This window comes from Haemaphysalis longicornis, unplaced genomic scaffold (assembly GCF_048455015.1).
Source record: "Haemaphysalis longicornis isolate Haplotype H1 unplaced genomic scaffold, Haemaphysalis longicornis Haplotype H1 scaffold_12, whole genome shotgun sequence".
Taxonomy (NCBI): domain Eukaryota; kingdom Metazoa; phylum Arthropoda; class Arachnida; order Ixodida; family Ixodidae; genus Haemaphysalis; species Haemaphysalis longicornis.
In genome coordinates, this window is record NW_027526225.1 from 63,369,710 (window position 1) to 63,385,035 (window position 15,326).

General features: G+C 46.8%; 1 protein-coding gene across 1 annotated transcript in view; it reads right to left on the reverse strand.

The window, feature by feature from the left end:
• The window catches only part of LOC144162755 (cystathionine gamma-lyase-like), a 31,843-nt gene extending 16,813 nt beyond the window's left edge, over positions 1 to 15,030 (reverse strand). The window contains exons 1-5 of the mRNA XM_077693400.1: positions 14,727 to 15,030; positions 13,893 to 13,974; positions 9,103 to 9,198; positions 5,575 to 5,684; positions 590 to 721 (exon numbers count right to left, since the gene is read on the reverse strand). Of these exons, the coding sequence (XP_077549526.1) occupies positions 590 to 721; positions 5,575 to 5,684; positions 9,103 to 9,198; positions 13,893 to 13,974; positions 14,727 to 14,894 (588 nt within the window). The 5' untranslated portion in view covers positions 14,895 to 15,030. The remainder of the gene's footprint in view (positions 1 to 589; positions 722 to 5,574; positions 5,685 to 9,102; positions 9,199 to 13,892; positions 13,975 to 14,726) is intronic.
• Positions 15,031 to 15,326: the final 296 nt, after the last annotated feature.

The window sequence follows — 15,326 nt, forward strand, 5'->3', positions numbered from 1 at the left end:
CGTCTCTTACATCATCATCATTTTTTACCCTTAAAGGCCCTGTCTTGGGGATTACATAAGGGGGGGGGGAGGGAAGAAACGAGGGCTTGCGATGGTCATGATAACTAAGGGGAAAACACGACAACACAAACAAAACCACGTATACACGACAACAGAAAGAAAAAGATTACATAAACATGACAACAGCAATAACAAGAAGATTGCACAAATGGGGGAAAGCGAAAATCATGACAGCGTATACATGTTCGGAGAAACAAAAGAAAATCAAGACAGCAGGAAAAACAAATGAAACACCAAAGAGAAAAAAAATCAGCCAACATGTAAAGCAGGTAAAGACGTTTTGGGGGAGCAACAAGAAGGGACTCATCCCAGCAGCCGTTTGACTGCATGGGGTAACAAGGGCTTTAAAAAACCGAGGGAGAAAATACAACAGATTTAACATCATCCATAAAAAGGTGAGCCAGCAGTATGGAGGGTACACAAGCAAAGTTGGCGCACAACAGGGTTGTAGTGATCCCTGCAACAGTTTGAGCGCATGTAATCATTCGCTGATCATTACGGAAGCGTTTCAGGAAGCTCGTCTACGAACCTGAAAGTAGGAGGACATGAAGGTGTTGTCCACGGCCACGATGGCCTCGCACTTTTTGTGGACAATTTCGCAGACAGCCTTGATGTCGACCACTTTCATGGTCGGGTTGCTCGGGGTTTCCAGCCATACAAGCTTTGAAATGAAAAAAAAAAAAGGTGGAAAATGAACAATCGTTTTCAGCACTTGCCACTGTTGACACAGTTAAAGGGACCCTCTAAAGCTTTTTTCAGCTTTTTTTTGAAATCCGAAACGCTTGCGGAACGTAGTCACGAAACACACCCAGTACTTAGATTATGGGGACGCAGAGTACTTCAGTCAAAAATTACTGCTCTATGCCCATAAGATAACTTGTAAACTCGCTCAAAAGATTTTTCTCTCTTTCCCGGTTCTGACATTCTTCAACGGCTCTAATTGCGTCACTAGGGCCATGTAGCGGCTGTTGTTCGGTTTTCCTTCAGTTGCAGCAATGAACGCTTTTCGAGAGCAACTTTAAAATAAAGCCACAAAAACAAAGCAGAAATGGAAGGCGTATCTGCTGTGACGAGCAAATCACGCCGTGCCGCTCCATGCTGGCAATAATTATAGCTTTCACAGTGGTTCCAGACGAGAAGGAAAGAGCGAAAGCGCTTATCTAAAGTGTTGCAGGGCATCCTTTTGGAACTGATCAAGGTGCGGTGAAAAAGTTGCTCGGTAGGTTTTCAATGTTGAATTCGAAAAAAGCGTGCGAAATATATAACCTGTAGCTTGAATGCGAGTCTTGATCTGTTGCACACTGAGGGACATCGACGCAATATTTATGTTACTTGCTTTACAGCAAATCTTCGTGTGGAGGGGAGGGCGCGAAATTCCACCACCAGCTCATGAACAGTCTGTACACATCCCTAGAGCACCTTGTAAAGCAGTAAAAAATCATTGTTCTCGTGTTTCCGGGTTTGTCAGAAAAATGTTACTCCGTGATATATACTTTCTATGAGTTCAAATTCCGCGCTGAGTCAGTTAAACGGGCAACCTTGCAGGTGGTATTCAATGAAAAGTTTGGCTGTCAATTTCTTCGCTTGGAAACACTGGAAACGGCCACGTACATAGCCGAAGCGCCACGGACAGTACTATTGGCGGGTTTTCAATTAATTCAGTTGATAGTCAGCGCTTATCCTGTGGTTATTTTTCTGTCTGTCTCGTCTTTCGCGCGGTGATTAGTTATGCTCCTTGTTTGTTTGGTGTTTCGGAAATTGTCGTCGTAGGATTGCACCTTCGATCTACTGGGTTGGATCGATATTTTTCAGCCGGCATTAATTATGTCTGGCTAAACGGTTCCGTGACAGGGAGTAAGCGATCCTCACGTATGCGGCGGTGTGCGGTTACTCACGCCGCTAACTGCACTCGCGCACCGGGATTTGATTCCCCGCGCGTCTCGTTATTGCGCGCACAGTTTGACATGTTTAAAGCATAGAGTTTCTTAGTAAGTATACTAGAGAGGAAACTGCGCCTCGTAAGCCATGTCGTCGTGGGGGTTCATGGGAAGACATTCATTTTGGCTTGGGCTTGGCATGACAACTGGATTCTTAAGCGGTTTTTGGGATTTGCTTTCTTCACTATGCATTCACACGTTTACGAGCTGCAAGGAAGCCGAAATCCTTCCGTTTCTGTGGTAGCCCTGTTCAGTGAAACAGCAGGGAATGCGTGATCGCACCTGACGTTGCTCTTGCCGCAGTCGAACGACATATGACTGAGCGGGTAATATGCCGCCGCGAAATTTGTAGCCGACGAAAAGAAGAAACAAAACGTACTTCGACAAAGACAAGATACGGCAGATACGGGCGCTTGTATGCGTCCTATCTTGTCACCATCCACGACTGTTTAACGCCACGTTTTCATTTTTCTTGTTATACTAGCTGGCGGTCGCGGTGCACCGGTTCATCACGAAGGTAACGTTTTCATAGGCACGCTCAAAAAACTTTCGAAACTCTTCAAACAACTTATTTTTTAAATAATGGTAAAATTAATAAAATCGCGTTCTCTAATGAGTTACCCCCCAAATAATAACATTGTTCGTAACTACAACCTTGGCCTGCGAAATAGCAAGCACAACCGTTCCGGCAAAAATACGCTTTACTTCTTTTTTTTTTAGTTTTAAAACAGCCTGTTTTTATTTTACACTTACATAATTGAACACTATTCTTCGCGTTTTCGTGGCACTTTGTTTAAATTTGCGGTCACTACAACGTTTCAATCCAAGCCAATGATGAAACTAAGGCGAGCGCGATGTATAATGGCGGTCCATGACGACACAGACGGCCTTGATGTGAGCCGCATAGACGCTAGCGCCAGATTCCTCTCTAGTGTATATTGTAAGAAACTCTATGGTTTAAAGACATGTCGCGGCGAGATGCTAGGGTGTAGGGTGCCTCGATGCCAGCGCCGCCGTACAGGGTGGAGACACCGTTTGAACGGACCCGTGCCGCCGCTGTTGGGTCAATGTTCTCAAGGCATTGTTTTTTCGTTTCCCATAAAGACTCAGCAATGCGAAACAGATAAGATGATTCAAACTTCGCGAGTGGTCGGCATTTCGGCGATAATTTTAGCGTGGTGTTGATACAATGACTTACTGCGGCGGCGCGCGAGTGACCCAAAACGGCCGCGCCAGCATTACGTGTCCTCACCCTGTAGGGTGTCTTGATTCACTTGTCCCATAGAGATAACTTGACCGCCGTACAGGGTTGAGACACGTATACGCTGGCGCCGCCATTTTGGGTCACTCGCTCGCTGCCTCAGCAAGTCATTGTATCAAAACGCGCTAAAATTATCCCCGCAACGCGGTTTACTGACGAAGTTTGAATCATCTTATCTGTTTCGCGTTGCTGGGTCTTGTGGGAAACGAGAAAAGCAACGCGGTGAGCACGTTGACCCAATTGCGGCGGCACGGGACCGTTCAAAGGGTGTCTCCACCCTTTACGGCGGCGCTGGCATCAAGGCACCCTAAAACAAGCCGCCGAGGAGAGCGAACAAGAGGAAATCAACGTACAAAGGCACAATGACGAGAGAGGGCGCGAAGGAGGAAGGGAGCGACCTGAAAGTGAAAGCTGGCGGCCAGCGCCGCGGGGGCATTATCAGAACACGCAAATGCTTTTTGTTGGCCACAGTCGGCGCTCCTTTTTATCTTACTCCGTGCACACGGCCATCTATAATCAGACAAACAAGCGTTCCGCAATCCCCACGAGTATACTTTGCAAGCATTATCTGAAAAGGCCAGTGAGTTGCTCGGCTATGCTCGCAGCGACGCAGCAATAGTAGTTTCCACTTAGAGCACGTTATATTTAACCCTGCCAACTATGCGAGTAGTAGAAGTTTTAAATAAGGTTCACACAGAATTGCAGCAACGTGTTGTGTTAATTATACTTAAGCGGACGATAGCCCTCGCTCCGCCGTTGGAAGCCTGTCTAAACAGGGATTTCATATGATCTCATTAAGGTGTCCACACCAAATATATATTATAGGACTATGTCAATACGGTCGACCCATAAGGGGTCCATCGATATATAAATTTTCATGGGTTTTATGGCCCATCTCAAACTTCCGTACAAGGTTCGGACCTCTAATTCCTTATGGAGCCCATATTGTCGCATATTGAGCTCCATACAGAGTTATATGAGATCTATTAAGAGTGATAGAAAGGTTCATACAACTCGCATAGTCCCGTGCTGGGAACATTGGAACCATGTGGGGTTATAGATGGTGATGGTTGCATAGCGACTAAAATTCGCTTGGTACATGGGCTTCAGGAGTGAATTTTACATCCGTATGACAGCTGCGACTTTGAGCAAAACAAATACGAGAATACTTGCACAACTGATTCCTATTAACAACTCCTTTGAATCTTCCCATGCATGCATAGTGCACTGATCATACATATACACTTGATGAACTACGCATGTTAAGCCTAAAGTTAAGCTCAATAATGTGCACATTTAAGGAAATGTTAACCTTTTCGATACTTTGGACAGAACCTGCTGGATTTCCCATTGCGTCGCCTTGCGGAGTTGCGTTGGTCTACAGTGTTCCTTTGGGAGCACTGCTTATACGTATACGCTTGATGAATTCCGTATGTTATAAGCCTAAAGTTAAGCCCAATAACGTGCACACTTAAGGAAATGTTAACCTTCTCGGTACTCTGGACAGAACCTGCTGGATTACCGATTGCGTCGCCTTGTGCAGTTGCGTTGGTCTACAGTGTTCCATTGGGAATTCTTCCGAGCCTGTGGAAACTGTTGCGGGCTTTTCAGAGAGCCTTTACAAGCCCTCGGCACGGTAGCACCTCCGCACGCAGCCATGCTGTTAAGTGGACAAGTTCAAGTGTGCACGATTGTAAAAACAAAAAATATTTGCGGCTTAGCTCAGCTAACATTGAACATGCAAAGCAAGAGCTTGGCTTAGTCTGGTTGAGTCTTGGGTTCGCTTGGTTAACCTTTGATGTAGCTTTATTGCCGGCCACGACTCAAAGCCGTTCGGTCCCATGCAAAGGAGGCCCGGAATCGCTTTCGTTCTCGGAGAACGCGGTGTTCCGGTTTCACGACGAGCACGGCGCAAGATGAGTCACACAGTGCGAGACGACCCAGCGGCGCATGCGTGGGAGGCTGCGGGTTTGGTCGGCTGCCGATCAGCTAAGCGGCCGCTCCCGTGGTGGCCACCGCCGCCAAGTCGCAGAACGACTTAAAACGAGGCCTTGTGCGCAGCGCCGACAGCGGGCCCGACGAATCACGCGATGCGCTTCGAGGGGTGTGTCTCCGGTCAATAGGCTAACTTGCGCATCCTAAGCGAAACCGCTGGACGAATTGTGCTAAAGCTTTGCTTTAAAACACCTCGTACTGACAGCTGTGGCCCAAGTCTGCAGGAAAACGTATTCCTCTTGAAACAAACGATAGTTCCACTCTTGGCAGGGGTGGGAGTCTATGTTACGCTTATTTTGCGCATGGGGCTATACATCATACCTTTGTGTTCGGCCTTAGGACTGGTTCAAGGTTGCTGATGTCCGTGAGATCGACAAAGGTCACTTCGAAGCCCCGACGTATCAGCAAGTCTTTGAACAGGCAGTGAGTCCCTGAAAGAAAAGGACAGAGGTATCCACTGTTAGGTCTCTGGGAGGAAATTGGCCGGAACACAGTACAGTCAAACCTTGTTATAACGAAGTCGCATCTGGACAGCAAATTAGTTCGTTATATCCGATATTTGCTGTAAAAGTGGAGGTAAAAATTGGCTTTAACAAATCGAAAATGTGGCTCGCGCAAAAATAGGTGGTACAAAAATGCATTTTTTAAGCCGTTTTATCCAATATATACAAGGTAACCCTTACTTTTCTCCTTGTTGCATTTCAACCTCTATGACGGAACTTGAGTACGTGAAATTACAACATAACAAAGTTCACCTGACAATACAGGCCTGCGTCTTTATTTTTTTTATGAAGCATCTTTGATCTTCGTCTGGTGGCTATATACTCACAGCACTGAACAGGATAAAGTTTTCCAGTGTCCACGAACAAAACGGCCTTCACACTTCTGCAGTTTCGGGCGACGGTTTTTTTTTTTTTTTTTCAAGTAGCTTCTCACACACCTGGCCAAATGTTTCTTCGTTATATCCGATATCGCGCGTGGCTCTCACGGTTTCAGGTTCGTCATAAACGAGCAAGTGTCATTGAAATAAAGCGTGACCAACCAAAGTTTGTATTTTGTTCGCTATAGCCGATAATTTGCTATATCAGTGTTCGTTAAAACGAGGTTCAACTGTATATGAGGGTAGATGGCAGGTGCTTTCGTACCCACTCATACTTATCGTCAATCCACTCGTCACGAACGTGAAGAACTGCTTAATTAAGCGGAGGATCGCGACAGCAAAACCAAAGCGAGGCAATGTCGTATCGTTCTGCCACATCGTCTCACGAGTTCTTACACTGCTCCCTCGGTGAGAAGGGGACACAATAGAGCTTTTCGTTTCAGTCCTCAGGTGACTGAGGCGCTGGGTGACCGGCCACTAGGAGTATATTTACGTGTGAGCTTATATGCCCATACTTTGAAGATTCGCGTCACGTGTGAACGCGTTATGCCTATCAGTAAAAGCAATTCCATTGTGGAGACAAGTAGCTTTCTTTTATATGCAAGTAATTTGTGTCTGGTTGCTGAGCTTAAACCTGCAATAGAAGCTTGACGAGCCCCAGCGAACCGTTACAAAGCAGTAACGACAATGACAACATCAAAGCTTTACGCAGTTTCGTGAAATAACAGAATAGAATATACACACATCCTATATACGAAAATTGCAAACAAGAAAAACATACATCTGATTAAACAGTCTTTCAGTTCAATGGCAGATCACATAAATTGGTCGGAAGGATTTGCTTTAAGGTGTAAATTATACAAAATCAATCCAGAACACCAGAAGATTACATACTAGAAATAAAAACAAAGCAGGACAAACGTTTTTTTTTTTTGTTCTCTGCAAGGCTTCCAGAGAACAAAAAACAAAAACGTGCCCTTCATTGCAAGCGGCCAGAACACGACACCTTCGAGGCACAGGCCTCCACCCTGGCAGACCACCTGACCTCCATCGGTGGATATGGGGACCCCACCACCGCTCCCTTCTTGCGTTTGTTCGCGAAACGGGAGTTAACCTATACTTGTAGCATAGTATTTATGCCAACGGGCATACTTTCGCAAAAAAAAAAAAAAAAAAAAAAAAAAAAAAAAAACTACACAACTTTCATGATATTTACAAATTCATCTAAAAGGTCACAACGTATTTTCGCAATGACCGAAAATTAAAGTCTGCCGTGTGCTATAGCTGTTTAGAAGGAACGGAAGATTGTGTTGTAGCGCTTGAAATTTATAATTGGTTCGGAAATTCGGGATGAACCAAGGATCAGAACTGCGGATGCTAGCAAAGTTTTCGTTTTGTCGCAAAGAAGCCATGAGAGTAATAAAGTCTTTGTATTCGGGGGAATAAAATGAAAAGTATCGCAAAATTCTATATTCATACATGTGGTCCTCTTTCAGAATGTTCTACATGGAAAACAAATTTCTTGTTGGGCATTGATAAGCCCCATAGGCGATTAAACGGATTATCTTTTTTCGCAACAGTAAAATTTTTATGATGTTTGTTTTTGTTGTGGTGGGGGTGGTGAAACATTTATTAAGTGCTAATGCACTTTATAAGCGACCCTGAATTCCGGCGACCGCCGTCCGTCCACATAGCAACAGCTGCGGGTGCGCGCGCTCCTCGTCTTCCTTGGCAACGGGGGGAGATGGGCGCGCGCTGCCTGGCCGCTGACATGGCACATACCCACGTGGGGGATTGGCCAGGAATCGGGCGTGAGAAGGGCTAATGCACCCGCTTAAAGGAGTACTGAGACGAAATTTCAAAGCTGAGATCCGCTCTAGCAATCAAGTACAACGACAACACAAATAGGTGTCTGTGAATAAATGCATCTTTCTTTCTTTGTAGTTGTGCGTGTGTGTGTGATCTCTCTTTCGCGAACTTTACCGAACCGCGCAAATTCAACTCGTGCATTCACACTTTCACATTCTTCCCCTCGGGGAAATGCGGGGAAATTTTTCAAGTGAAAGGGGCTCGCGCTTGAAAGCGGGAGAAGCCCTCAGTCCAGGGCGCCTGCGGCGGCTGCGGTCCTGCGTGCCCGGTGCACCAACTGTCGCTGGTCCTCAGGGTCAGAACTGCACAGCGCGGCCTTCCACTGCTCGAGTGTGGGGGTGCGAATATAGGGGGCTGCTGGTGTGTTTTGGCAAGCCCACGTGGTGTGGTACAGTGTTGAATGTTCGCTGCAGTGTGGGCATGTTGGTGGATAAAGCGTTTTCGTTGTGGAAGACAAACTTAAACTACAATAATTGATATGCGACGCAAAAAGCGCGCATTGGTAGACCTTTGCGTGTCGCGTCAGCTTAAAATGGCGACACAACCACTTTCCTGCCGCTCTCTCCTGCGCGTCCTCACGCGCCAGCCTTTCGACGTTCTCCCTGCTTTGTTAGTGTCCTCTGGGCAGCGCCTTCTCGCGAAACTACAGGAAACTGTGTACAATATTTTTCTATATTCTTCTCAAGGTGGTGCTCTAGTTCGGTCGCTCATTCGTGGTGGGGCGCCCACCGGCGGCAAGCCCCCATTGGAAACCTAGTGACGGGACAGGCAACGTTGTACAGGGGCGGCGTTTGTCAAGGAACGTGCCATCGGAGAATAAGCATGCCGTTGTTTCAGTCACCGACGTGTCGGTTGCTGTCGTTGCTGGGCAACCTCGTTCTGCCCGCCTTGAAGCCTCTCAATCAAGGCCACACAGGGGAACAATGTCACTCGAACAAAATCTTGTTGCGAGGCTGGGCGAGCTTCAGGCCGTCAAGCTGCCACTGAATCCGCCGCCTACTTTGTACACGCACCTTTACTAGGACATCTCATCTTCCCGTTGCCACGTAACAATGTATGTGCCACCTGCCTTGGCTTCCGCTCTGCCTTGCGTTTCTTACCTCCGTATAAGTCGTTGAAGCTGACCACGTGGTCGCCTGCGTTGAGGAGATGTGTGACGTTGTGGGTGGCGGCCAGGCCCGAAGAATACGTGATTCCTGTAACAAGAAACATGAAAAAAAGTGTGCACCTTGCCCTCCGACCACTTGGTGGCCCGGCGGAGCTCGGCATCATTGGATTGGCGGGTTTAGCCGCCGTACTGAAGGACTACAGAATTAATTTATACCATATGGGGATCTTTTTTGGGTACGATATCTGTTTTCAATTTCAATTTCAATTTATTTCGGACACAAATACATAACTGTAGTTATGTCCACGAGGCGTGGCAAAGGAGACTCGTACGTCTCCTGAAGAGGCCTCCGCCCCGGAAGTACAGATCGGAAAGCAGTGGATGCAACCAAAGAAAACAGAACAGTGCGAAAACTCTGCACTAGGACAGAAAAACGAACACTACGAATATATAATAAGGAAAGAACAAGCAAGCATATTTGGTAGAGTATACAAATAAGATGTTACATGCCCATATAAAAACTCATCATATGTCCAAACAATAGATTAACAGGCGCTTCCGTTTTTAGCTTCCATCAGGACAACAGCTGCTGCGCTCAGAGGTCGAAACAGTGTCCTGGGGCTCAGTGCTCAACATAACGCCCTTCCCACTGAGCCACCGCGGCGGGTTAGAATTTTGGGAAATAGGAACTACGCAGTTAGGGTCAGCCGGCGTTTCACTAATGTCTTGAGATGATGGATCACAGCCCCTTTACCGTGAAAGGGGCGACACCGTATCGCTCATTCTTCTCTTCTCAAGTGATGATGAGTGAAGGATTGACGAAGTATTTAGAAGTTGGTGGGGGGGGGTGAGGAAACGTTTCTTGCTACATTGCGTCATCTTCAACGTTCATTAGGAATCCCTGCAAAGATGACATTAACAGTTTCGCTTTAGCAACAAAAGCTAATCCGTTATTAGTGATTCATTTCAGTCTTACATCTGTATTTAACTCTCCACGCGCTAAAATAAACAACGGCTGTGACGTACCAGCCACTGCCTGACACTTGCTTTTTTTTGCAATTAAGAGTGAAGTAGCCCCTTTTTTATCTGTCCGCTGCTGGACTGTTTCCGTTTCCACCATTTTTAAAAACCAGTTAATAACATACTCGGACGTTACATCGTCTTCACGCTGGAGGAATTCCTTGACATTGCATTGCGGGGTTTATGCTATCGTGTCTGGATTCTTGCAGCAGCATCCACACTGCTAAAGAATTGTCGCGGTAGAGTTTTGTTTTTAGATGTAGATCCTTCTTCGTAGGCAGTCAGGTATCGCGTCAAAAAGACGGTTCTAGGAGCTTACTTTCATGATTTCACATTTGCCTATTCTATAGACACCTTCACGTTTCCATCGTTTCAGCCCTCTTGCTCCTTTTCGCTTATTTTTGATGCCTATGATACAGTAAAAGCTCGTTAATTCGAACTCGATTAATTCGAACTGACGCCCTGGTCCTGGCACAGCCCCGCATATTTCAATGGCAAAAACCTCCCGATAACTCGAACGCGTCGGTATCCAGAACGGTTAATTCGAACTGGGGTCCCCTGGTGTCCATCGCTCGTCGCAGTAGAAGTCGGCCTGCAGAGTGATTACAATGTGCTGAAAATCTATACCAAACGAAATTTACCAGAGATGCAAAAGAATGAAACAGAAAAACAGCAGCGTAGCGCACGCTACGCTGCTGCAACAGCTTATTTCGCTTCCAGAGCGGGCGATTATTTTTAACTTTGATTGCCTCGACCCTGCCATGTAAATAAACGTGTTTTTTGAGAATAAACAGCGTCATTATGTACGAAACCACCTACTACAAACGTGTAGTAGCGTCTTGTTCGCGATAACGAGTTCAGAGGTGGCTTTTTTCTGTTCTTCCCCCGAAGTTTGGCGCGGTGTCCATTCATTCTAGCAACCGTCCGGTAATTCATACTCCGCATAATTCGAACAATTTTAGTGTGTGTCAGCTGATAGTGCGTGTCAGCTGTCATGTGTTTTTTTTCCTCGACCGTCAACTTTCAAGTCCTACTGTTCCATTAGGCACCCCTCTTTCAATATCCGTGCGGGTATGAAATCTCGTTCTCATAATTTCTTATCGCCCCCGTTTCTAAGCGGCTTTGTTATTGGTTCGGCATTCAGTCGGCGGGTGTTTATCCTCCTCTTGAGATGAAGTGCATATATCTTATCTCCTCTTTGTTTCTGCTCTTTGACCACAGCAGCTATCGACCATTGCACCACCCCATACCTTCAAGCATGGTGCTAGGCGCACTCCGATAAAGAATTCGCCTCCGAAATTTTCCTTGAAAAATCGTAACTGCTGACGTCTTATCTTTACGGGGCGTTAAAGTAGAATATTGAGTGTGCGTATCCGCGCAGAAAGAGTGCAGGCTTTTGTTCTAGTACCTCGACTAATCTAATTCGCTGTCCCAGTAGTGGGAACATTATCTGGCAAGCCTTTAAGTGATGGTTCTAAATGAGAGATGTTTGTTTGGTATTTGTTGAAGGGCAGGCGGTTGTTCTGCGGGGGTAGATAATAGGGCAGAGAGGTTCTTCGCTACGCTATGGCTGCACAAATGGCGACATTCATGTGCGCAAGCACGGAGCACGCAACTAGTAACGAGGGTCTAGTTGAATGACTACAGAGAGGAAAGCCAGCAGTCTAGAACGCCAATGAAATTAGAAGGTTTTGAGTGTTTTTTTTAAGTTCACCATTTTTCTAAATCTGATAGAAGAGGAGAAAAACTTGCGTAGATGATGGGAACCAAATCCTCAACCTTTGGATTGCGTGTCACCCGCCGCAGAGGCGTTGTGCTGCTGAGCACGAGTACGTGGGATCGATTCCCTGCCGCGGCGGACGCTTTTCGATGGAGGCGAAAAGGAAAAACTGCGCACGTTAAAGATCCCCGGGTAGTCAAAATTAATCCGTAGCCCTCCACTACGGCGCGCCTCATCGCCTGCGTTGCGTCGGCGAATCAATCAAATCGGATTGCGCGTCGGATACTTTAAAAACTCGCATACCTGGATGTCTGTATGCTCCCCCATTTTCTCGGGTATCTACGTTAATGTCACTGTATCCGATGCTTGATGGTGGTAGCCAGTGCTGCTATGACAACTCTGGGGGGTGGGGATCTTCCTTTGAATCGCCAGGCCGTGACTCGAGCATCTGCGGCTTGTCAAGAGCGATCGACTCACAGAAAACCCTCTTTGAAGAACGGTGGAAGCCAGCCTTGAAGACGCGCACACGAGGAGAGAGTAGGACAACACACTCCTAGCGTGTGTTGTCCACCGTTCTTCAAAGTATGCATGTACGAAGAGGCCCAACACCAAACTCTTCTAGAAAACGCTCTTTATGCTACCTTTGGCACCAAGGCTGCCAGAAACGAGCCTATCGTCTCGCATGTATCTTAGTATGATTAGGAATGAGGGGCTCGTTGAATGAACTCCTCATTTCCAATCATATTAAGCCTTATGCTGTTAAGCTACCACACCACACACATTATTTGACAAGTTCCCATTGCTCCCTGCTGTCAACAAGGTCAGGGGCCTGCTCTCTTGGATAGCCCCCACGTGCCAGAAATGAGATGAAAACTTCAATTACCTCCCACAAATATTCTTAGAGGAACTGAAACTACGCATGCGCACAGCGCCGCCCGCCTTTCTGGACTTGCGCAGTCATGTTGCTGACTCGTCCAGTTGTCCACTGCAATGACAAAATACTCAGAGCTCTCGTTAATAAACTACTTGGGGGTCCTGTTGCAGGAGGGCGCCACGTCTCTTCTCCCCAAAAATTTGCAGGAAGTTGCCAAAACTGAGCGCCATGTGCCTCATTAAAGGGACCATGAAAACGAAATACTACACTTTGTTCAATTTGAAAGAACTAGCCTTTGATCACTTACTCCGCCCCATTTCAGACACGAAAGACGTTTAAAAAAACACACATTCAACAAAAAAATCATGCTCCCTTCCGTGTAGCGACGACGATGGTTGAACGCGAAGACTTCTCGTGATGGATTATTTGGTTGGCCAATCCCACACTGTGAGTATGTGTCACTCTGGGGGTACGTATCGCTTTTCTAGAATACCCATGGCAACGCGACGCCTGTGGGGCGGAAGAGACTGTACAGCATGTGCTCTGTCGCTGCCCCGAATACTCGTCGGAGAGTAGCGTGCTTGCAACAGCACTCAGCCGATTGGACAATCGATCCTTTACAGTAGTGTAGAGACTATGTTAAGGGGATCGGCCTGTCTCTACCATCGACTTCACACAAGGCGACGAAAGCCCTTCTACGTTTCGTGAGCGAAACGAACTTGCATGAACGACTGTAGTGCCTCAAACGGGACTAGAGCGCGCGCCTTTCCATTCCTACCTCTTCCTCTTCTCCCGCCCTCTCTTTTCTCCCCTGAACCCCACTCCCCCAGTGCAGGGTAGCAAACCAGGCCGGTGTTTCCGTCATTTCTTCTTCCTCCTGGCACAAGCTAGATTCTGTGACGTCATAGACAATCACCGGAAGGTGGCGGGGGAGTCACCACTGGTTCATATGTTCATCATCATCATCATCATCATCATCATCATCATCATCATAATTTATTGTACCCTTAAGGGCCTCTTGCGGGGTCTCGATTACTTTGCTTAAAGCTTGCGATAAAATTAGTGTCGCTGTTATCGAGACCAAGCAGCCTTTTCAATGAACCAATCATGTATTGTATCTTCGCGACTCCTTTACTTGTAGCGATGGAATGGGCGTAACAAGGCCTACCGTATTTGGCGTGCTCCAGAGCGGCGATGCATTCTTCCAGGCAGTTGCGGGTGGGATTGCCGGACCTCGAGTAGTCGAATTGCTGCGATTACAGAGGCGATGGTTACAACTATACGGGCGTCAGAAGAGACCCGAAAGGTCGGATTCGGTGGGAACCAGGGGTGTGTGTACGGAAGAACTCTAAGAAAGGAAGCGGTGTCCCTAAAATGAGCCTTCTTTTGCTAAATTTGGCGCATGTGTTCTTGGGGCCACACGCTTTACCTTTGGCACACGTGTATTTTTTAGGGTGAATTTCGGACGGTGCGAGGCGTGCTTTAAACCAGAAACTAAATTAAGGACTTTTATTAGATGCGTTAAGTTAAGTGTGAGGCTGCCTAGGATCTGGCAAGTTAGCAGTAATGTGTCCTAAAACCAATTAGTTTTGTTAATGAGTGAATTGGGGTAATTATACGTCCGTCTCTTTTTCACGTCCTTTAATCACCTCATACCCGCATTGACGTTGTTCTGGCGATGTCAAATACACGTCATATGTTATTCTATGCATGTCGTTGTTTATCATGTATGTTTACAGCGCTTCGAGAACACTGGTAGTCCTTATGTCAAACAGCGACTACCTTAGTATAGAATTGGGTAAACGTTCTACGGCTGCGTTGCCCTTGGAGCAAGATATATTCCAATTTTTTAAATGGTGCTCAGATAACAGATTAAATCTTAATTCTACGAAAGCAAAAATCATGTCTTACACCCGGAAAACAAACGACATTTTCTTTCTCAGCAGTGTTTATGGCGGTTTCCTGTCTCGAGTTGAAGAGATCAAAGACCTATTGCACTCACGAAAGGCTCAGCTGGCGACTTCTGCTTGAACGTAGTCGCCATAGAAATCGGAGGTACGACGGCACGGGACGCCCACTTCTCCGGCTCCTGTCCGGCGTGAACTGCGTTGGTGTCGAAGTGCAGCGTGGCGTGGTCTAGCCGGTGGCCGTCCGCGTTGTTTCCCGCCATAATTATTTGCTAAAAACAGCTGGTGCAAGCGTAGCCTGTTTTAATCTGTCCGATCCCACGTCTCCGACTTCTATGCGTTCAATGCGATGTCTGGTATTCCAGCCGCTTCGTCTGATGTTTTCCGCGCAGTTTTATCCACGGTGTGTATCGCCGATTGTGCGCAAGACTCGGCAGATAGCAATATGAGTGGCGTGTCCGCGGCAATAGGATAGCCGCCGGGTGATAGACAAAGCGTTAAGTTAGTAAACTAGAGCGGTGGCGCTTCTGGTGAAAGCGATGGAGAGGCAGGCGCGGGAGGCCATTTTGTTAGAAATGGTTAACCGTTAACCCGTTTAAAGAAGTAATAATGTAATGCAGTGGTTATACATGTATACAAATGAAACGCGTTTTCAACAGCACGTATTCAAGGCTTTTAGTGGTTTTGTCGCATGC